Source organism: Hippopotamus amphibius, chromosome 4 (genome assembly GCF_030028045.1).
Source record: "Hippopotamus amphibius kiboko isolate mHipAmp2 chromosome 4, mHipAmp2.hap2, whole genome shotgun sequence".
NCBI classification, from domain to species: Eukaryota; Metazoa; Chordata; class Mammalia; order Artiodactyla; family Hippopotamidae; genus Hippopotamus; species Hippopotamus amphibius.
Window position 1 is genome coordinate 82,456,514 of NC_080189.1, and position 22,713 is coordinate 82,479,226.

Consider the following 22,713-nt stretch of genomic DNA (forward strand, 5'->3'; position numbering starts at 1 on the left):
TGCTCACTCTATCATTAAATCAGGTAATTGGGAAAGAAAGCAATCTACTTAAGGGCTGAGCCTTGGGAGCTTGAATCCGGAATGAACCTCTATTTATTAATTATGACATAAACTGAGCTGGACAAACTACAAAAACACTATAATGCCACGTAACCTTTCAGTCAAAGCATCCCAGACATTAAAAAGACTAAAATGGGATCGTTTTAAGGGGTGTTGGTGCAGAGTAATGTAATTTCTAAATCTTTGTCTTCTTTCTAATTGTTTATAGGACCATTTAACAACAAGGACAACAGAATATAAGCACCCTAGCAATCAGAAGGAAAGAAAAAGTGTAAATCTGTATCAGCATTTTGATTCACTAATCTGTTACCAGGTAGTAGCATGCCTAGACACTGCCATCTAGAACTTTCTTCTCTATACAGAGGTCTGACCTGTGTACCCCAAGCATGGCAAAGAGATGGAAAAAGAGGGCACTGAGAAAGTCCCCACTGAATCTTACATCATGTATTGTACACTTTCCTCCATCAAAGTGCCCTGTGGAAATGAACACAGCTCAATGTAACGAACATGGTGAGAAGTTTGAACATCAGTGCCATTTCATAGGAATATCTTTTTATTTCCAAGCTTACACATTAATGCTAGTTAAAGTGGATTTATTTATCAATGCAATATCTCAATGTTTTTCGGGGGTGGGGAGAAACTAAAATAAATTTGTTTAAACACACGCACTGGATTTTTTAAAGAAATACTTCAGTGCAGCTGATTTTCTTAAATGTTAAAAAATGTCTCTAAATGTGCATTTCCCCCTCAGTAGTCAGAGAACAGGGCTTGTTTGACTGGGAAACCATAATTGATTTTTGACAAATACCTTATCATGCATCTCATTTACTTATACAAATACAGGTTTCTACTGGTTTCTTTTTTTTTTAAATAACTGGTTTAGCCTCAAATCTATTACTCAGATTAGTTAGTTGATTTTAAAAGATACTGTTTTAATGTTTCTCTAACAAAACACGCTCTCTTCAGTGAAAAAAAAATAGTATGCATTTTCAATAGCTATAATATGGAAACTTTTAAAGATCCAGAAGCATGGTGCCTATTTTCAATAAATCTATTTCTCTAGGGAATTTTCCTCATCAACTCCCAGCTAAATCCCTCTTGGGCTTAAGCCCCATCACTGATTACTTGGCCCCAGCATATTTTATCAGAATATTATAAATATCAAGGCACTGAAAGATGTTTAAATAAAGTAATAAAGCAAGTGATGCTGTAATGAAGGCCTCCACTTATGCACAGGCGAGAGGCAGCTTCACCACGAAGTGCAGTCCTTATAACGCCCAACCAGTAACCTCCACGCTGACCTGCAGAGACCACTGTCTCAAGGGGTGACAGACAATTTAGTCCTTTATCCTTTTGTCATTGGAAACGACTCCACTGCCATAAATTCTAATCAAGTCAAACTGGATGGCAATTTAGAAAAAAATCTTCTAATGCATGTTTCTATGAGAAAGATAACGGAAAGGGAAGGAAAAGAAAAACCTTATAGACAGCGCATTTTCTGGCTAAGAATCACTGACCCAACTTTCAACCCTTTTGCAATAGTTCACAGACAAATGACATTGAAAATACCCACCCTTGCAGTATGACTGTGTGCAACTTCTTTTAACCTAGAAAAACACAATATCATAAGAGAAAACCAACCACGAATTTTTACTTCAGGTTCAATGTTTATAAACGTGGTTTTTTGTTTCTGTCTCAGTTCAGCGCTTTAGAGCTGTGTGCCCAGTTTCTGTGCAGTGGGGTACCACTAAGAGACCCATCCAGCTACACAAGGTAGTTGGGACCTGAAGAAAAGCAATCATGAGGTTTAACTTGAAACAATAAAAATATTCCCAGGAGGAAGACTTAATAAATCATCTTTCGAATTTCAAATATATATGAGAGAAAATATTTAGGGCATGTTTTATACACTCTCACTTCTTCTGCTGAGACTGCATGGGAAAACTTTAGTACAGATATTTTTCTAGGGATATATATTATTTTTATCCTTTCTGGGGCCATTTTCCTCACCAAGTTGTTGATGCTACCATTTGAATTTTAGCATCCAACTTGACTGAATGTGGAACACTGAATTCTTGATGGGCATAACTAAAAACGAAGTACCACATTGACACGAGTGCTATAAATGTCACTGGAGAAACACAGCAACCTCTTCTCTTTGAGATTGTTTGCCAAAGGCCAGTTTTGAGAGTGCTTTCGAATATGTACATCACTCATCACATATTAAATGACCGGCCCTGCATGGCATCACTCATCTCATCACACAGCTGAAACACAGGGAGACACAAAACCAGATTCTCTGATAATACCTCCTGATGTGCCAGTCTACTCTCCTCCATACTGTTTCCTACGGCTCAGAGCTTAGCATAATACAGTCAGGAACTGAAAAAGGAAGAGTTATTCCACAGGCTTTACAAGAATAAATAATGCACCACTTAATGATATCACAGAGAACGAGCTAATCGCATGTTTCTCAATGAAATGTGGATTCCTCTCTCCTAAGTGTACTTTAGTTTCCATGGCTGTTCAAGTTAAGCAAAACATTACCTCTGATGTAATTACTTTCTAAAACACAAGGGCCCTTTTCTGAACTTTCTCCTTAGGCTGGCATATGGCTCCTGGTTTCTCCTTCTGGTATTCTGAGCTGCTCAGAGCACTGAAACATTCTGCACAGTATGTTTCCCTTTGGATGCTGTTAAGTGCAGAGGTGCAATTTAAGGAGAGGCATAAAAGGCCCAATGGTTCCTGGAATTTCCTTTGTCTATCCATAGAGGGCATCCGTATTAGCCTTTCTCCTGTAGTTTTGGGCTCAAGGTGCCATACTGTGAGAGAAACAGTGTTGTCCTCTGGACTGCTAATTTCAACAAGACACAAAAGGGGGCCTAAGCTCCAAAGAAATCCACTTACACTGAAATTTCGGCTACAATAAAAGACAGAACTCTTCTTGTTTCCTGTTGTCGGTAAATGTCTCTCCACAGAAGTAAACAGACCAAGATACACAAAAAATTTGTCTTAATCTGCTTCTTTCATTTCAGAAGCTCAGTTTTCAAAAATACTGTACATATGCTATCAGAATGCTGATTTGAGAGAGTACGTCAGAAAAGCATTGTTTAGAGAGAAACCTGGACGACACTCTCCGTTATTCAGGAAGAATGTAATTCTTCACTACCGAGTGAGGGGTATAATCATAACTGTATATGAGAACAGAAAACGTGAACATATGTCAAATAAAATAATGGCCCATTAATTGCTCCCCGTTAAGTGTTGCCAAAGTTGCTAAATATTATGAGAATCATACTAGAAAGTTTTAGCCAGTTACAGAAACTAGAATTCCTAATGCTAAGTCCCAACAATATTAAAAGGTGAGAGCATAACAGACCCAGTAGCTAAGGAAACCTGAGAGACCACTGAGATAATAAGTGGTAAGATTACTGCAAAATGAAATGGACAGAATAAATATTCGATTTAATTTTACAACGATGAGAATTTCACAATAAAATCACACATTACTTTGTTTAAAAAAAAAAATCCTTCTGGGGTCCTTTCTATTCTGTCTTTCTCACACTGTCTCCAATTTTTTTTCTTAAGTTTTTAAAACTGCTTATCTACTGATTTCTTTTAACCTAATTGGAATTGGGAAAATATTCACATTTTGTTTAAAAAGCACTTTAGAGACCTAATAAAATAAAAGTAAACGAATAAACAAGAAATATTAGATATAAGAAGCAGATTTTGCTAGATTCTCTCTCACAAACTCAAAAGGTGAGCATTCCAAAGTAGAGTACCTTCTAAAACCTACTAAGATTTCTAAACTACACTATGATTCCTTAGTTAACACTGTAAAGATTCTACTTAAGATGTATTTTCAAAGAACTTTTAATTCAAATTTCTCTGACCTTCCCCGCCTTGGATTTTTTTTAAGCTTATTTCTCTACACATGCCAGTCAGTAAGAGGTGACACAACAAATCTATGACAATTTTAAACATTGGAAACTCTAAACAAATGTTGAGAAGCCAAATTAATTATGCCACCATAGGTTTACATGAAAAAAAGAAAAAAGAAAAAAAAAACAAACCAAGTTGGGGTTTTAAGTCAAAGTCTACAAAAAGCATTTACCTTTAAAAAAAATGCACGCAAAGTTTAGGAACACATAATCCATTATCTGCAGTTATGTTGAATTCACAATTGATTACTTTTTAAAAGTCAAAGTGCTTAGTATTGTATACTCAACATCAAAAAGGCTGGAGCATAGCTTTTGCCTTCCTGTAATTTACAATTTTATCTGCCTTCTCTCACTAACCCCTTGAAATGAAATGAGTGTTTTAGGACATAACTCTTCCTACACAGATAAAAACTTAGACTACAACAAAATATTTCTTTAGAGTGAAAATGCTAAAACCTTAATTCCTAGGTATGGATAATTTATGTCAGAGGTAGAATTGCCACTTTTCCAAGAAAGGGTCATATGACCAAGTTTTTTGAAACTAGCATCTATTATACTCTTAACTAAAAAACAGTATTTTACCAACAGAAAATCTGATAGAGAAAGTTTTCTGCAACACTCTTCTAATGTTTGATTGGGTAAGTATTTAAAATCAGAAGAATGCTCCTCTGCTGAAGCTGGCCTAGAGTTGCCAAACTATCTAAGCTGCTTTCTTTGTATAGTTTTTTTTTTTTAAAGATTATTTTTTTAACTGAATTAATGACTTTCTTAACGAAGCAGTCTATGCCATGATGTTGTGTTTCCTTAAAGTTCAGGCACTTGGCTGTTTTTAACCTGTTCTCTGCCTGATCAATACATATATATATCTCTCAGGTATATATATCGGGTTAGTATATATAGGTATAAACAGGTTAGTATGTGTTGTATATGTGTATATATAATATACACTTAGTGTAAGAAGTATATAAACACTTGGAAATAATTAAAAGCAAGTGTTTCAGGAACAACTGTTCTGAAAACCTAATGTCACTCTATCCCATAAAGTGCTTTCCCAGCAGAGACATCTATCACCATCCATCACTCAGTCACGCGCCTCAACACAGCCCGCTCCCCTTTCTGATTAGAGATCACAGTTGCTTGAGTTGGTTTACAGAGTGTCATCTGTTTGAATGACACATGTCTTTGCTGGAGTGGCACTCTGCTTGTTCTTGTTTTGTTTACGAAACAAAGATTTCTAAAAAGGTTCTGGGCTGCCTCCACGTTTAGGATGAGGCTATAAACATCTGTTAAAGGGGAGTGGCAGAGGGGAGGGATGCCAGGGACCCATTTTCTTCTCTCATCACCCTTTTGAAAGAAGAGATGTTCATTCTAATTGCGATTACAAAATGTTACGTCTTTGAGCCATTCCCGTAGCCACCTTTGTTTACCTGGCAGAGAATGACCGGCATTGATATTTTTCAGTTCCCCTCTCTGGTCTTTTGACTACAGATAATAACTCTTTACTCTCCTTCCCCTTAACAAAAGGCTGCGAAGCAACCCGAAACCAAGTCGATATTTATTCAATAAACGTTAACCAATTCTCACAATGGAACTGATTTCCTGATGATGATTCTCCTCTTCTCTTTTTCCCAATGATTTCTAGCCTGGGGATGCTAGCCATATCTGACCCGTCCAAAGGGGCAAGAGGAAGTTCCTGGTTGGGAAAAGTTTGGAGGACACCCTCCCAGCCAGCTGGCATCATCAGCTGTGGTGGTTTGGCCCCTCCAAGATGCCAAGGTCCCCTTTGGTACTTAGAAGAAAACTGAACGAACAACAGGGAAAAAAAGAAAAAAAAAAAAAAAGAGGAGGGGGTGGGGGTGTGGATGGCTCTTCCGGACATCATGGTAGGAGTGAAATGAAATACCTAGACAGACTTACCGAAGAGCTTGCTGGGAGTGTCCTCGCTGTCATTTGATTCCACGGGCGCAAGCAGGGGCTCATTCAGCTCGCTGTCTGAAGTAGCAGCCTTGTCCTCACCTCTCAACTCCGCATTCATTTCACTCCGCACGGACAGCAAGGGCTTACTGACTTGTCCAGCTATCATTGGATCCTAGGATGGGGGAAAAGAGTGAAGGGGAGGAAAAAAAAAAAAGTGGCCGCTTGAGTGTGTGCGTGTTCCTGTCTCCCTCTCCTCTTCTCTCTCCCTTCCACACACACACTCTCCCTCTCTCCCCTCTCTCTTATCTCTGACTGCTCCCGCTGTTATTGCTGGCTGCAGTCAAGTGAAGAGCTATTACAGATCCGAGTTCTCCATTCCTCCCCACCCTATTAAAGCTCAACTAGCATGAGAGAGATGCAGGAGGCTTCCGAGGGGAAAAAAAAGAAAAAGAGGAAGAAAAAAACTTCTTTGAAAGCAACCTAACCAACACAGCTTTAATTGTGGGATGTGCTTTTGTGCGAATGTTTTTACACCTTGTGCTTTCTTGAATGCAGGAAGGAAAAAAAAAGAAAGAAAGTGCGAGGTTTGTACTTCGGCAACAGACTCAAAAGGAAGGAGCACCCTAGGGAGGACCCAAGGGCTATTTTAGGAAGCCCTCTCCCTGGGGGAGACACAATTAAACACTACCCCGAGAGCAGAGGAAAAAAAGAGACGGGAGAAAAGAGTCCTCCAAAGGCTTTCAGTGGAGTGAAAGAGATTTCTTATGTAAATTCTAGCAGCACCCTTAGAAGTTGACTTCGCTGGTCCCAGATTTGGGACTGCAGCTGACCCCAAATCAAATGAACATTTGAAAGCAAACAACAAAAGAGATGAAAATTGGTTTACAGTTTTTGAAAGGAATTGGAAAAATACTTACAAACTCTGTTCAATAATTCGGATACCTAGAGCATCCTACGCCCAGAGCATTAAAGCAAAAGAAAACAAAAATCACCTCCAAAAAGGCAAACTTTACCCCCCAGTAATTTAAATCTGCTTGATCTTCAGCTCATTAGGAGGGCATTTTAGGATCAGCAATATTTTCCAAGGGTAGCCTTTTATTCCATTTGCAAACTAAGACGCATGGTATTGTGGTGGCACAGATATCGGAAGCAGAAGGGAAAGAAAAGCCAGAAGTGCCCCTTTTGCGTTATCTGGGAGCTATTTATTGCCAAGTTCATGCCTAAATGGTTCCTGAGCAGGAAACAGGTGACCAGCGCAGGAGCAGGTGGGGCCGCACGCTCTCTTGTCCCATCGTTACATTGGTTGCGGTATGCCTGTGGTTATTTTTTTTTAATGTATTCATGCCTGAAAAGTGAATTTGATATGACACATGATAATCTATGAAAATGTTAATCAATACAAATAGTTTAAGCTGTCATCAAATGCACTTCTTTAGTCAATACTCATACCACGGAAAACAATGTCACTGTCACCAGGGCTTAATTTGCACAGCACTTAAATATTGGACTCTGTGCATCAATGCACTTCTTCTTCAAATACTGTAGGTAAACACATTTTCTCCCTATTTAAGGCTGAAGCACTCAGCACGCATTTAGCTGAGCCGAATCCTCCCTTTTGAATACCTTGATAGGTCCACTGGAGGGCAAAATTAATACTTAATTGAATCTCACAGTCATCAAAATAATCAATACTTTTTTATTATTTATTCTTTACAGTCTGTTGACTGTTTCAAACCTCTGAGGGAATGGTGGAAAGGATTCATGGCTTTGAAACACTGTCATTTAACAAGGTAATTTTCAGTGGGGTATTAGGGGTTGTGAAACATATAATAAAACAAAAATGGTGGCTTATAATAGGAAGAAAGAAAAGAATTATATTTCTGCCATCTAACAAAACAGGATAAATAAAAAAGCAAGTGCAGAGAGAGAGCGAGGAAGGAGGGGGACGAGGGAGCGAGGAAGACTGGCTTTTGAAGGGTTTTATCATATCAAGAGCAGAGCCGAGCTTTCATAATGCTGACATTTCTCATCCTGACAATCCTAAACAAGTGGAAAGGATGAGATCGCAGATATCATCTTTCATCACATTCCCCAGCTGAAGAACCAACATGACAGCTTCTCTCCCCTTTACACTGTTAATTACTAAATAAAATACTACTCTCTGTCAGCATCAGATTATTGCAGATAGCAACCACAAACATTTCTCCATTGTCTCCCCCCTCGGAAATGGTGAGACCTACCTTGAACTCTTTAGAGAATAAATTAGGCTTGTCTCACCGTAGTGTAAATATTTGAAATGTAATCAATGTCATCAATGTGGTCGATTCACAGTATTGTCAGCCTAAATTTGCTGGTGATAGATTAGCATTTCATTTACTGTGTTTGGAGGCGGAGATTTGGAGCGCTTGAAAATGGGGGGTGGGGTGGGGGGGAATGGGGCAGGCAGAGGGGAAAGGAGACACAAAATTCTCCACATTTCCTCCAATTTCTTTGCTAGGTATCTGAGAAAGACCACGTGTTTAGATTCTTCTGTTTCGGTAAGTGGAGAGGAGTGAGGTAGGAAAGGGAACGTTGCTTTACCACGTAGCTTCACATGAAGGAAAGAGCCCAGGTTTAAATTCTGCTGCATTTATTTTACTCTTTAAAAGTTGAATCCTCAATCTCTCTGATCTAAAGGAGGGGGTGTGACTCATGCCTTTGAGACACTCAGTCTCTGTGGCCACACTGCTCATTTGAGCATTTTTGAAGATGGTGTTAATGGTACACTTGTGTTTAGAATGACATTCACTACCCTGGTGATAAGCCAAACATGGTTATTCATGTGTCAGTGAGTACCTGGGCTGACTTAGGAAAAGAATATTCTATTCCTGCTTTATTTGTGAATGGTCAAACTGAACCCCGAATCCCACAGAGGAGCTGAAATGCGGCTGCTAAGTTCAAGTACACTTAGATCTTTCAGATGTTCAGTCTGGCTGATGTGTGCAAAGCATGTACTGGCAGATGGTGTATATTCACTCACCATTAGCTCTTCTTCTTTAAATTACTTTTATGTACCTCATCCATGGCGAGGTTCCCAACTGGTGCCTCTCAGTGACTTGAGCTTCAAAAATTCAGGAGTATGTCATTCAAGTACTCCTTTGAGTTTCCATCTTACAAAACCCTTTACGTTTTCCATGATGCAGCTGTAGGCCACATATATATGTGCATGACATGGTTAAACAGCAAACCCCCAGCGAGGCAGAGAGCAGACAGCTTTTAATCACAGCTGTAGCCACTGAGGGGTCCATTTGAAAATGTGTCACAAGAAGTAACCACTGAGTACAGTCTTATAAGTTAAGGGGCGGGGGCGGGCACCTCTTTCAAGCAGCACTTGACTTGGAAGTCGTTTTCTTCCTGCCAAAGTGATGGCAGTTTGTAAAATCTTTTCTTCCAGAGTAAGGAAAGGATTTCCAACATGCCCCGACATGGGTGCTTACAGGAATGTAAGAGAGTTACAGCTTCCACATGTACAAGGATCTCTGCAGCAGCAAATAGGAGTAGAAAGAGCTAGTGCAGGCAAAAAATAGTGCGTGAAGACTTCTTATTTGAAAATCTGAAATTGTCCCAGCTAGAGTCATAGAAGTTGGGACTTCTCTGCAGTTTGTTCATTGGCCCTGATCAAAGAAAGGGACTGGTCCAAGATGGAACAGTGTCAAGTATGAGCAAGATGAGGATGTGCAGGTACCAATATAGGGCACTCACAAGGGTCACAAGAGACCCAAGAGCCAGAGAGTAAAAAAAGAAGAAATAAGAGATCTAGATTCCATTAGAAAAATCTCAACAAAAATTTTCACCATGCCCTACAATGAAAGGACTGCAGTCAACATTAGAACCACACAATAATTACTTAAATCTCCTTTGGGCATTGTTAAAAAAAAAAAAAATAGATCACATTTATTAAATGCCTTTACCAAATAGGCACTTCAGATGTATTTAATGTCACTCAAAGTATGCAAGGTATTAACCCCATTTTAGGGATAAAGGACTGAGACTCAGAGAGGTTAGGTGACTTACCCCAAAGCCACACAGCTAATAAGTGGTGAAGCTGTATTTTGAACTCTAGTAGATTTCATTTCCAAGGAGCAGCATCTTTTTACACAGCACCCTGTACTGGGTGAAAAAAACTGAGGCTCATGGACTAGGTAACCCATGGGGTTTCCTAGAACTTGAATTATGAACTGGGAAGGGTGTTAAACCCTGGATTCCCACAGTGTGCTGTGTATACTATCTTCTTTCCTTCAGATGCTAGAAACAAAACACCTCTCTGTCTGATGCTGCTGGAGTAAAATCCGTGGGGTGACAGGGTGTGGTAGACAGGACATCAGATAGTGCTCTACATAAATTTAGCAATCACTTAACCACTTTCACCCTCGGTTTTCTCATCTGGAAAATGAAAGGGTCGAAATAAAACAGTATTTTCCAAAATGTATTCCACAGAATACTGTCCTAAAAGAGATTCTACAATAAAGGAGTTTTGCAATCATACTCATGTGGAAAATATAGCAGAAAAGTCTAAAGGAAAGAAACCAATTCAACTCTGCTTAAGCTAGCATTTCCCAGAATTATCTGACCATGGAAGACCTTTTCCTTAAAGTCTTCATTATGTTATCTAATGGATCTAGTGTTTCTTGAAACATTTTAGAACGTGCCTGCTTAGATTACAGCTAATATAAATTACAGCTCTAATTTTTAACTATTCTATAATAATAGGCTAGAAGGCTTCAACAAGTACATACCTGTCCAGTGTTTCTCACATTCTTTTACCTAATTTATATTCCTTACAGTCTATTCATATACAGTTATACACAGCTTAGTATATTCTAACTGTAAACACTCTCTTCATGTGCTAATTTCTGATACCCTTTAATTTTTAAATAAGGATGTCCCCATGTATTTCTGTTGTGAAACCTTTATTTGAAGAGCACTGTGCAAAGGGAAAAATTTAACTTGAGCTTTCACTAGCCTGTTAAAAATAATACTAGATAAACAAAGATATAATTCAGCTAAAGGCCTTCAATAATTTAACCAACAGAGTTTTTGTAAGCATAATCATTCTCATTTTATAGTCAGAGAAACTAAAGATAGCGAGATTATTAACTCAGCAAAGCATCCGTGTCCAGTGGCAGCCACGCATTTGAAATACCCTCGCCCCTCTAAACTGAGCTTGAACTCGGTCCAGCATATTTTTATGTACATACAAACCAACTATGAAGCAGGCAATCAGAACAGCTTTGAGGAAAATTTAAATAAGTCAGGCAGGCAGGCTTCAAAAATCCAAGGGAACAATTCATTTCGTCGCAAAGCACCAGAGTAGGGCAAAGTTATACTCAACAGATCTATTTCCAGAATTCAACAGAAAAATTATATCCATTATAAAGAAAAAATAGCATATCGGATTTCCCCCTGCCCCCCAGTTAAAATGCCACTTTTCAATTGAGGAAACAATGGAAACAAATTACCTACAGCCAATTTAAGATACAAAGACAGCATCATATTGTGTATTTAATTTCTCCCACTGAGGAGAAGTAAAAATCAAAATCACAAGTGAGTGAAGAGGAGAAAGCAGACCTTAGTGGGTTTGGGGAAAAGGAAACTTCAAGTGTGGATTTTGTTACCGTAGTCATGGAAAAAAAAAAAGAAAAAACACTTTTCTCTTTCTTTAATGAATTACCAAATGGTATTAAGGTTGGTTAATGAAGTCAGTTCTCAACATGAAATTTAATGTACTAAAGAATGTTTTCCCCCAAAAGTTAAAAAAAATTTCTAATTTTTTACCATGCTGTACTTCCTCCTTCTATCAAAAAGTTTTAAAAGGATATTCTATTTGACTTTTGGAAATAAGACCATAGATTATTTTTATATTTTTTTCTTTACATGTATACATATATATATATATATGTACACATATTTTTCTTGATATGTATATATAGTTGAAAATTCTGAAAATTAATGAAGATCACAAGACATTAAAAACACCACAAATTTATCCACCACTGATTATTTTATTTTAAATGTTACTTCCTACACTGCAAGCAAAATTGTTTTGAGAAAATCTGCAAATACCACATTCTTAGCAAAACCTCAACAGACAAAAATTTGCATTACAATAAATTTAATTACAAAGCTCAAACATATACACTCTTGATTATCCCACAATAGATTTTCACAGCAACACACTGAGCCCAATCTAGGTTGCCTTCTTCAACCCGATACTCCCAACTGTTATTTCTTTCTCATCTTTCCACTTTTAGTTAGTGTGGCCAACATTTTATTTAATCTATCCCATAATAAAGAAGATGAATATTTTGTGAAAATCAAGCGGGGCATTCAAAACTCAAAATAAATGCTGGGTTTCGAGAGTGAAGTACTGGGGAAACTTCAGGAGACTTCAGGGATGTCTCCTGATTTAGCATCTACGTGACTGGCAGGGAATCACCATCTCTTCCACCTTGGATTCCGTACCAACATGGCTTTACATATCTCAAGGGAAAAATATGAGACCTGAGCAAAGTCATGTACAGATAGTACATATGAATATGTTTTGAAAGGAAGAAAGTGTTACACGGAGAGACCAATTTTCACCACACCACTTCCCTCATTAAGGCATCCGGTGGACTGTGGGTTGTTTTTCTTTCCATGCCTTCAGATTAGATCAGAAGCATGCGCTACAGCGGATGCTGCGATGTGCTACCTAGATCCCTGCTTTAGGACCAAGGCAGTCATTTCCCAGCTGCCAGGAATGCTGGCCAAAGATGGCTCACCGCTGAGTCCCTCCCAGGAGCTGCCTTTGCCTACAGGGGACTGCCTCTTCCAAGCTCATGTCTCTTCCTCAGGGGCAGCCTAGATTCTGTCCTATGGTCTTCAAAGGCCAAAATTCTTATTCTCTGCCCCTGTAACAGAAAAGGTTTTCAGACCCCTGAGGTCTACCCTGGGTTCGGTCAGCTGCCTTAATCAATATTCATGCTCCAGGGCTGGCATTTAATCAGAAATCCCCACTCAGGGCTTGGCCACCACAAATTCCACAGCTACCTCTGCTCACTGTTCACCCCTCCCTCACCCTACATTTTTCTAATTAGTACAATTTATATTAATTTTGAGTGAAATTGTTGATCAGCAGTAATGGAAGTTAGAAATGAGTTCTCATTTGGTTAAATTAGTCATATTCAAGATATATGTATTGGCTAAAATATTCTGGAGATGTTCCCCACACTTGCGTGGAATCCGAGAATATTAAGAATGCCACAAGTCCTGTTGCTTATGCTCTTGGGGCTAGTGGCCTAAGCTTTGATCCCAAAACTGTCCCACGTCCAGACTTTGGGTCTGGGAGTTCTAGTTGCCTAATGCTGACCATGAGGGAAACTCATCTTGCTTGTAGAATCTTGCCATATCTGCCTTAATGAACCTTCCATACCAGGTGTGCTCAGTTCACCCCAAATGACAAAGAGCTATGACTTTTATCAAGCCTACAGACATGTTGAGCAAATTATTTTGGGATAATTAATAATTTGGGGGATAATATCTTGGGATATTTAATAAATATCTGTTACATATGGCAGCTTTTGGTCTCAGAGCTTGTTTTCATTATAACCTGGTAGCAAGGCTTGGGGATGAAGCAAGGTCTCCCCCAGCTCAAATCATTACTGACTACCATCATCTACCAAAAAACAAAACAAAAACCCAAAAACCAAAAAAAACAACCCCAGTAATTATGCAAATAAAATCTGGTTTAGGCCATTACAACATAACCCACTACACTAGGCGATGACCTATGGTGTCTTAGGGAGAGGCAAAGTCATTTACAGAGTGAAATAGGGTCCAGAATCCCTGTTCAGAAGATGCCCTGGGCAAATTACACTATTTGTTGCCTCCACCAGTCCCCAACATTTTATCTAGGGGATAGTGTGTTGAGATGAATGCCCAGAATCATTTTGGAAGGATAAAATAAGATTGCAAAATATCTGATTTGCTTTGGTGTCAGAGTATGATATTTCATTTTGTACATATGGGCACAGTTGAAGGGTTTCTTGTCTTTTTGTTGAGGTTTGTTGAACCTCAGTTAAGTGTACAGTCTCCTTCCCTCCTGTCACTTGCTACCCGGGTTTCTATCTTTCTCCAAGTCCCACCATGAGTGCCACGTCCTCTTAACTACACTAATGGTCTAGAGACAACTCCAATTAAAGAGTAGAGCATCAGACACAGCTGTATTTAAACACAAACAAGCAAATAAACAAGCAAAACAGCCCATCAACATAAGATGAAATAACAACAACATAATCAAGGAAACAGCCATCTGCCAGTTCTGGACTTCTACAAAGCATCTAGTGTGCAGATAGGCACACCTCATCTAGCTCATCACCTTGAACCTCTATAGCTCCCTTGCCCCCAAGAGGTTAAAATGACTGTATGGGTGATGCTTCACATAAACTTATCTGGGAAGAAAGGGAGACACTGATATTGACAACCTAATAGCACCATCAATTCAATTTCCTGCTGCCTTTGTGAAAAAGCATCAATAAGAGTTCAATCCAGGCTCATCTAGATCTGGTCTTTTGGTAATGGGGTTATACAGCAGTATCGACATTGCATACACATACCCTATATTCATACATTCTTTATAATCTTATGGCTTCAAATAGGTATCAGAATTTAATCAGAAAACAACTCAGATTAAAATGGACCTGCATTTAGATATTTGAATGTACAGTTACTAAAACAAAGAAAAAACATCCTATCTTATCCTAAAAAATTACTTTCTAGCATCTTAAAAATTCTAAGAGGTACTTTATATAGATATAGTAACCTTTTGCAAAGGTAGATGATATAGCTGGTTCACAGAATGGAAAGCCTTGGTCTCTGGTCTCAGAGTTTTCAAACTGAGCATTGAACTTAGCAGCCCTAAAGATTTTAGAGAGGTACCTGCAGGACCTCAAAGGAGGTAGAGGAGGACGGAAGTGCCTGCTCCCAGTTTTTAACACTGTATCTTCTCTCATGTATTCTGTATGGAGTCTTCAATGTACTTGAAGAAAGGGTTTTACAGGTCCACCCATGTTACATATTTGCAGTACATCACAGATGCAATAAAATCATGACAATTTTTCGGTTGGTTAATCACTTACTTTTCCAAAAGGCTTAAGTGTTAGACTCTACAGCTGAGATGTTTGAGTCCTTTGCAGACAGACATCTCAGAATCCCCAATTCTGGGTCCCAATACTGTGTTTGATACAAAAAAATAAGGCTCTCAATAAATGCACGTTGATTGATTGATTGATCAATTGTGAGGAGGAAGGAAGGAAGGGAGGGAGGGAGGGAGGGAGGGAAGGAGGGAGGAAAGTTAAGGGCAAGGACCATCCTTGGTTGACATTTTTAATATTTTGAACATATGTTTAATCATGTCTGAAACCATACAATATGAAACTAAGGCCTCACTTAGCTGTCTTACCTGTCTGACATTACACACACATATACACTGACCCATATTCTGCTTCCAGAACTGTGAGTTTGGTTTTGTGTGATTGTGTTGCCTTGTTTTACCATAAGACAAAATGGAAGAATTTAATAGCAACACTGAAAAGGAAAAGGAAAGTCCTTTTCTTCTGCTTAGGACTGAGGTTGGATGGGAGCAAAGTACCTCTGGTCCAGGAGATAAGCTGAACCAAGCAAAGGCATCAGTACTGGACTCAGGTGGCCCCCGATGAGGGCATGGCTGGCCCGCCGTAGGCCTCAGCCTCATAGCTCTGTCCATGCCTCTTGTTCAGCCCAGAAGATTCTCCCTCTGACACTGCTCCTACACAGCTCCTACACAGCATACTCTCGTTCCCAGTCACCCCATGGTCACTCAGGAGCAGTATCATCAAACACACACAGCACATTAGAAATATTTTATTACAAATGTTCTAATTCTATTTTTCTCTGAAGCAAATATTCCAAGAAATGAATTAAATGAATAATCCATTAAACGTGGACACAGCTAATTCTATTCTTCCATTCTGAATAGCAAAGGACAGATAGTTGAGGAGAAAAACTTTTTATTCTAAAAGGATCCAGTTCCTTACAGTTTCAAATTTCCATAAATAAATAGAAAAATCCATTCTGCCCCCTGCTGACAGACTAACGTTCCTAAAAATCCAGTTTGAAACCTGAAGTTTTAGTTGTGCCTTCTGAGTTTGGTCCAAATCTTCTTACTGAACAGCCAGACCCTCCACATTTGGCCAGGTCTAGCTTTTCTCTGGCTAGGCAATGCCCAGCCATAGAAAGTGTTGTTCACATTTTTATAATGATTGTAAACATTCTAAGGTGATTTTCTGGCAGATAGCAGTAAAGTGTCAGGGATTGTCTGGTTTAATTTGTGCAGAGATGCCCTCCCTTTGGTCCACAGTGGGCCAACTGGGGCCAGCCTCTCCAGGTGCACGTGCTTGGGCCTGGGGTCACTTTCTACTCACTGAAGGGCCTGGGGCAAGGACTTTACTATGCCTATCTGAGCCTCAATTTCCCTGAGAGGAAATGGGAGTAATAATGATATATGCCTCGTGGGATAGCTTTGCAGATTAAATAATTCACAAAGAATGCTTAGAACGGGCCAAGTGCATAGCAATAATAAGAGATGTATATACTGCCCTAGGTCTGCGACTCTCCTAACAAAGTATGAATACGTGTGCATTCTGTCATCCGATTTTCTAAGGGACACATGATCACATCCTTATCACCCCCCCCCAAAAAAAAAATCAGTAAGTAACCAGTGCTGAGCAGTAAAGGCCTGCCACTGCATCCTCCTACCCCAAATGGTGTCTGGCACATCATAAGCCCTCCCTAAATATCCATTGATTTTATTTGCAAAACCAAAACTAGAATCGGCATCTATAAATGACGGAAGAAAAACCAAAAATTCGTTAGATTTTTAAAAACTAAGTTACTCTGATGTCTTTTAAGAAGCAATTTGTTTTACAAATCTTAAGGTCTTATTATTTTAAGAATAGTCAGGAGGCTGTGAATTCTGTAGAATTGTATCCCTGAATTATAAGAGTATCTGGCTTTTAATTTTCCAAGATTCATGTAGCCACGTTTGCTAAAGGAGTCATTCTATCTCTGCTCAAAAGGCATTGTCTCATTGATTTCACTAACAGGTGTTTTCCTTTCCTGGCCTCTCAAAATGCAATAACGTGGGCTGGACTAACAATGTGGGTTGCTGCCTTGCGACTTCCTGTCCTTCCTAACAATCTGGGCAGCTTTCTCTCCGCCAACACCAGCTCCTGCGGAGTTTTCCTCTCCTTTCCTGCCTTGGGTCTGTACCGGGCTGTGCCTTGCCCCAGCGGCTCCTTTTCCCTCCCTCTCCTGTAATCCACTCGCCTTTAATATTCCAAGGGTGACCCTTGACTGTCCTCTGAATGCCTCTCCAATTTAAAAGGATTCTGAGCTTTTAAGACGAGCCAAGATAACATAATTCCAAGGAGACTGGGGTGGGGAGGGAGGGAGAATGTGATTGGAAAGATCAGCTAAATCTTCTCATTCCTAGGGATTTGGGCTCTCACAAATACATGAACTGGGAGGTTTGTGTTTTTTTATGGGTTCCACCCGCCCCCCCCCCCCAGCTATCTTATTAACCTCTATTAAAAATATTTTGTTTCCAACCCCAACCATAAAAAGAGACTTAATGGAATATTTCTTTAAATCTCTAGCCTTTGAAATCGAGGGCAATTTTAAAGCAAGGCTGGCTTTTATTAATATTTATTTATGTCCTCCTTCGTTTGCATGATTGGGGATGGCTCTGAATCAGGACCTACTTAGGACAAAACTGATGCAATTCAACAGTATTTATTGACAGTTCATGGTGTATGAGGTGTTGTGCTAGGGACAATGCGGAATGTAAGGATCAAGAAATATGTTACCATCAAAAATTTCACCATCTCTAGGCATCAGTAAACGAAGGATATGCAGCATCTTCTATGAGCCTTGTATACTTGCTTTCACAGATATAACATTTTCCCAGCATCCCTTATCTTCCCTTTTTGTAAAATGTCAATGTATACTAAGCACATGGACCATGCATGCACACACACACAACACCCTTTCTTTGAAGCACTGTTTTAACATCATTACAGATGCTAATGAATAAATATGTTGCTCCACTCAGGGCCCTTTAACAGGGCTTTTCTAGGCAGAATTCCTTGTTTTAGGGCCCTAGCTTGCAACCGATGACAAGCTATCTTTTGACTCACACACTGAAACAAGGTAGCAACACAGCCATCTGCAGGATCACTGGCAATCCAGGGCTGTACTACCAAGTGGAGCAGATGAAGCATCTGAGTTATGACTGTTTGTCACAGAGTATTTTTAAAGAACTGCTTCCTTAATATCTTCAAGTACCTACAGTAACAAGAACGGGCAATGTGTTGTCAAGAGGAAAAAAGATCTGTTTTAACAAATCAGTAAGGCACACTCATAAAAACAGAAAAACAGATGTTCTGAAGTCTTTATAAACAACGGGCTCTTTTCAGCGGGTTTAGATGCCTCCATCCCCATTCCCACCATTTTGCTATTAATTTGTTTAGACAAATGTTTCATGGATTAAAAATACACAATTTCAACTCAAGGCCGGCTGAATTATCCTGAATCTATGTATGTGGGTCCATCCCAATGACATTAAGGTACCAGTGGTCCCAAGAAGGCACAATCATCCCTGGCTGGAATGCCACCACATTACACAATTCTCTTTCATGCTACTCTGCTGAGCTTCTGCACGATTTCTCCCCACGCACACGCATTGTGCCTGAAAAGTTTTCTGTTTCCTGCACAAAATAAATGAGAAATGGACTATCGCTGAGTTCTCCTTTCCTGCTTCTTTGGCTACAAGGGCTCATGTCTCTTCTTTCCTCAATACCCACAACAGATGGGTCCTGCTGGGAAGCTTTGCAGGATTTATACTCTGCCTGCAAGGCTCGCCCTTGGCTTCTGGATCTTGAGGGGGCCACCTGTGGGCACTCATTTCCTTAGCATGTCAAACAAAACTCTAATCAAACCTGCAGAGTACTCAGTTAAAACAATCAGGAGGAAATCACTTTTTGATTAAAAACAAGCAGAAAAGTGAATTCAAATTAGCATTGAAATCAACTAGGAAACACATTCCTGAGCTTTTGATATAAAAATAGAGTCGATGATAGATTTTTAAAAATCGAGTTTTTTAAATCCAGTGGAAAATAGTTTGATTTGTTGTTGCACAAGGATTATTGGAGATTCTTTTCTCCTCATTTAACTTTGATATTGAGAGGGGTTTTAATGCTATTTATTTATTCAACAAATATGTATTGAGTGGGTACTGTGTGCCATGCCGCCTAGTCTTCAAGGTGATGGGAACACATCATTGAGAAAGACAGGTCAAGTGCAGGCCATCCTACAACCGAAATAACTTGAGGAGACTGACAATAGTCAAATCAATAAATAAGGAACCATCACAATGGTTGGTGATGGGTGATTGATGAGGGCTATGAACAGAAATAAAGCAGAGTGAAGTGCAGGGAGAGTGTGGGTGTGTCACATATAAGATGATCAGATAAGGGGCCCTTGAGCAGAGGCCACCATGTGAAGGGGAGGGGCATGTGAGCATCACAAGGGGACACTGAGAAAAAGACTCTGGCCTGGGAGCCTGGTCCATGGCCTCAGGGAACCAGGAGGCTGAGGTGGCTGAGAGGGGGTGAGTGGGCAGTGGGCAGTGAGGCCAGAGAATTGGGTGCCAGAAAAATGGCCAAGGGTAAGATCAAGGGGCGTCTTCTGGGCCGTTGTGAGGACTTGGGATTTAATTCCGAGCATGAGAGGAAACCATTAGAGGGTTTTGAGCAAGCTGTGACGGGATCTGACTTACCTTTCAAACGGCTGCTTTGTGGGAGGCAGACTGAAACGTAGAGGGAAATACCTTGTAGTTTGAGTATTAGATAAAAGCATTTTTAAACAGCTTTATTGAGATATAATTGATACACAAAAACTGCACGTATTTAATGCCTACAATTCGGTGAGTTGACATATGCAGACACGCGTGAAACCATCACCATGATAACACGTTCCATCACCACTAAAAGTTTCCTCCTACCCCATTTTTTTAATAAAATTTCAATTCCAAATAAAAGATTACAAAATGTCTACCGTACCACATAAGAGATGTTATTTCTCTGGAACCAGAAAACACTAGAATCTTATGAAAACCCAAATTCCAGCCACATTTTTTTTCTTTTTATCTTACCCCAACAGCCTTTACATCAACTTAATTTCTTTTGAGAAACTAATTAAATGAATTATCTCTCAGCTTTACCTGTCTTTGCAGAAGCTGCCCTGACTGCTTCCTTCTTGCTTTTCAGGATTAATTAAATTATAACCGAAGTCTGCCTAGGCTTGTGCGGCCACGTGAGGAAGGCAGGGGGTCCCTAACATCACTGAAGTCCACTCCTGTTGTGTTGACACTTGACTAGCTCCCAACGCAGTTTTAGAAAAGTCACTTTAAATTCTTTAAAAGTTTTCTTCAGCTAAAATAAAATCTGTTCCTTCCCTTAAGTGGGGCTTAAGGACTATACAAAGAACATCACCTACAGGACTCTCTGGGCATTAATCTCAGCCCCTCAACCTCCCAACCCACCCCACCTCCTAAATCCCTCGCCCCACCCCCGCCCCAGGCCTGGGCACACTTGCACACTTCGGAAAGAGCCTCTGCTCTACCTATAAAAGCACCACGTCTCTTCAAACACACTTGGTCACTTGGATTCTGGGCTTTTTGACTTACTCTCACTTGATTTAAAAAAACCCTTTTTCAATTGTTAATGGCATTAAGAGCCTTTATCTTAATGCAGTTTGGGTTCTAGGGTGGCCCTGGCAAGAAGCTTATGCTTTCTAAGTCTCCACTTTCTAAGTCCTACCCCATCTCTCTACTAACATCCAGCCTGACCCGTAGTGCATCAGGTCGCAGAGGTTCTGAATATTTCAGGGCAAAAGCTTGGTCCTGCTCTCTATAGCCTCTAACTGCGATTCTCAAATCCTGTGGATTAGAACCACCTGGGGGGGATGGGGGACAGGATTAAATACAGATTTGGCAGGTTTGAGGTTCCTTCCTCAAACCTGCCAAATCAGAAGCTCAGAGGGCAGGGCTCAGAAATCCATGCTTGTTACAAGTTTCTCAGAAAATTCTTATGAATACTGAAGTACAAGAACCCCTACCTTAAAGGTACATTCCAAGGAATAAGAAGGAAAGTGTTACCAAGTTTTCTCAACATTTCAGAAGGAAGCAGGCCATCCCAATGCAGATTCATAATAACTTTTAAGTGAGAGAACACTTTATAACTTCCTCTTATTCTTTCCCCTGAGCCATAAAACTTGGGGTCTTGAACTATTTATTTTGTATTCTCTAAATTTCAACCTTTCAACATCGTCATTCATTTTGACAGTCATTATTATATTTTAAGCTCTATTTTTTCATCCATATCTACCTTGAATTTCGAAGTATGGAACTCATTGTAGAAATCTTTCAAAGTTTTATATCTATGTGTGTGTATGTATACATGTACACACATATACATATAGTATGTCTACATGCAATCTTTGTTACCTTTGTTAATGTTTATAGATCTACATTGTATATGCAAGTTAGTATCCTGCTTTTTTATGGTTATCATTTTTTAGCAATAAAGTATTTTTTTCAGCAGGGCATTGTTTTTAATTGAAGTATAGTTGATATACAATTTCATGTTCCTCTCAGGTATACAGCACAGTGATTCAGTGAAACTGAATGTGTGTATATATATATATATACACATTCTTTTTCAGATTCTTTTCCCTCATAGGTTATTACAAAATAATGAGTATAGTTCCCTGTGCTATACAGTAGGTCCCTGTTGGTCATCTATTTTATATGTGTAGTGTGTATATGTTAATCCCAACATCCTAATTTATCCTCCTCCCACAGTATCCTGCTTTTATAATTCACTTAACATTCAATAAATATTTCTCAGAGACCTAACAAGTGCTACCAGCTACCATGTGGTAAGCCAGCTGGGCACTGAATTTGCCATCACAGACATTATTATATTATATTGCAATCATGTTCTCCAAATGAATTATTATCCAAAATTGTGATTTCAAACAGCTAAATAATATTTACTCTGATGGCTGTGCCATGGCTTATTGAATTCTTTTCCAATTGCAGAACATCCTGGGCTGTGGTCTTTGAAATGGGAGAAGTACACAAGAGAAGTGCAGGACAAGGCATTGAGTTGAGGAAGAAAGTATTGGAATTTCAATTTTTTACTCCAATTTTTTCAATTCTACTTTGTGTATGATATTTAGCAGTAAAAACATATGATGCCAAAAAACCAGTAAATAAATTTGCACATTTTAGGGGTACATGGTAAAAATTATTTTCATTGATAAAGCTGGGTTATCACAAAACCCTGCAGTCCTTTGATTTAAGATGTGTCCAATCATTCACACAAAAATAAAATTTTGACAGTTTTAAACATATTCTCAGGAGTGAAACTACAAGTAAAAGAGGATGGACCATCGCCAAATTGCCTTCTAGGTCAGTTGGTGGAAAATTTATGCTCCCAGTGTCTGAGGAAGCTTCTCTTTCATATTCTATTTAAATTTTTTTCTGATTTATTAGATGGAAACTGGCATTTTATTAATGTTTTAATTTGCATCTCATTAGCAAGGCTAAAATTTTCAAGTTTATTAGCTAATTAAGTTTCTTCTTTCATAAATTACTCACATCCTTTGCCTGTCT

At 39.3% G+C, this 22,713-nt stretch overlaps 1 protein-coding gene across 2 annotated transcripts in view; it reads right to left on the minus strand.

Annotated features, from left to right (window-relative positions):
* Positions 1 to 22,713, minus strand: part of POU6F2 (POU class 6 homeobox 2) — a 470,305-nt gene that overhangs the window by 361,368 nt on the left and 86,224 nt on the right. Inside the window, exon 2 of one of the 2 annotated variants that reach the window (XM_057733429.1) lies at positions 5,922 to 6,093. In XM_057733429.1, coding sequence (XP_057589412.1) covers positions 5,922 to 6,093 — 172 coding nt within the window. Of the gene's footprint in view, positions 1 to 5,921; positions 6,094 to 22,713 lie in introns of those variants that run through there. The other variant, XM_057733430.1, reaches the window with a different exon arrangement.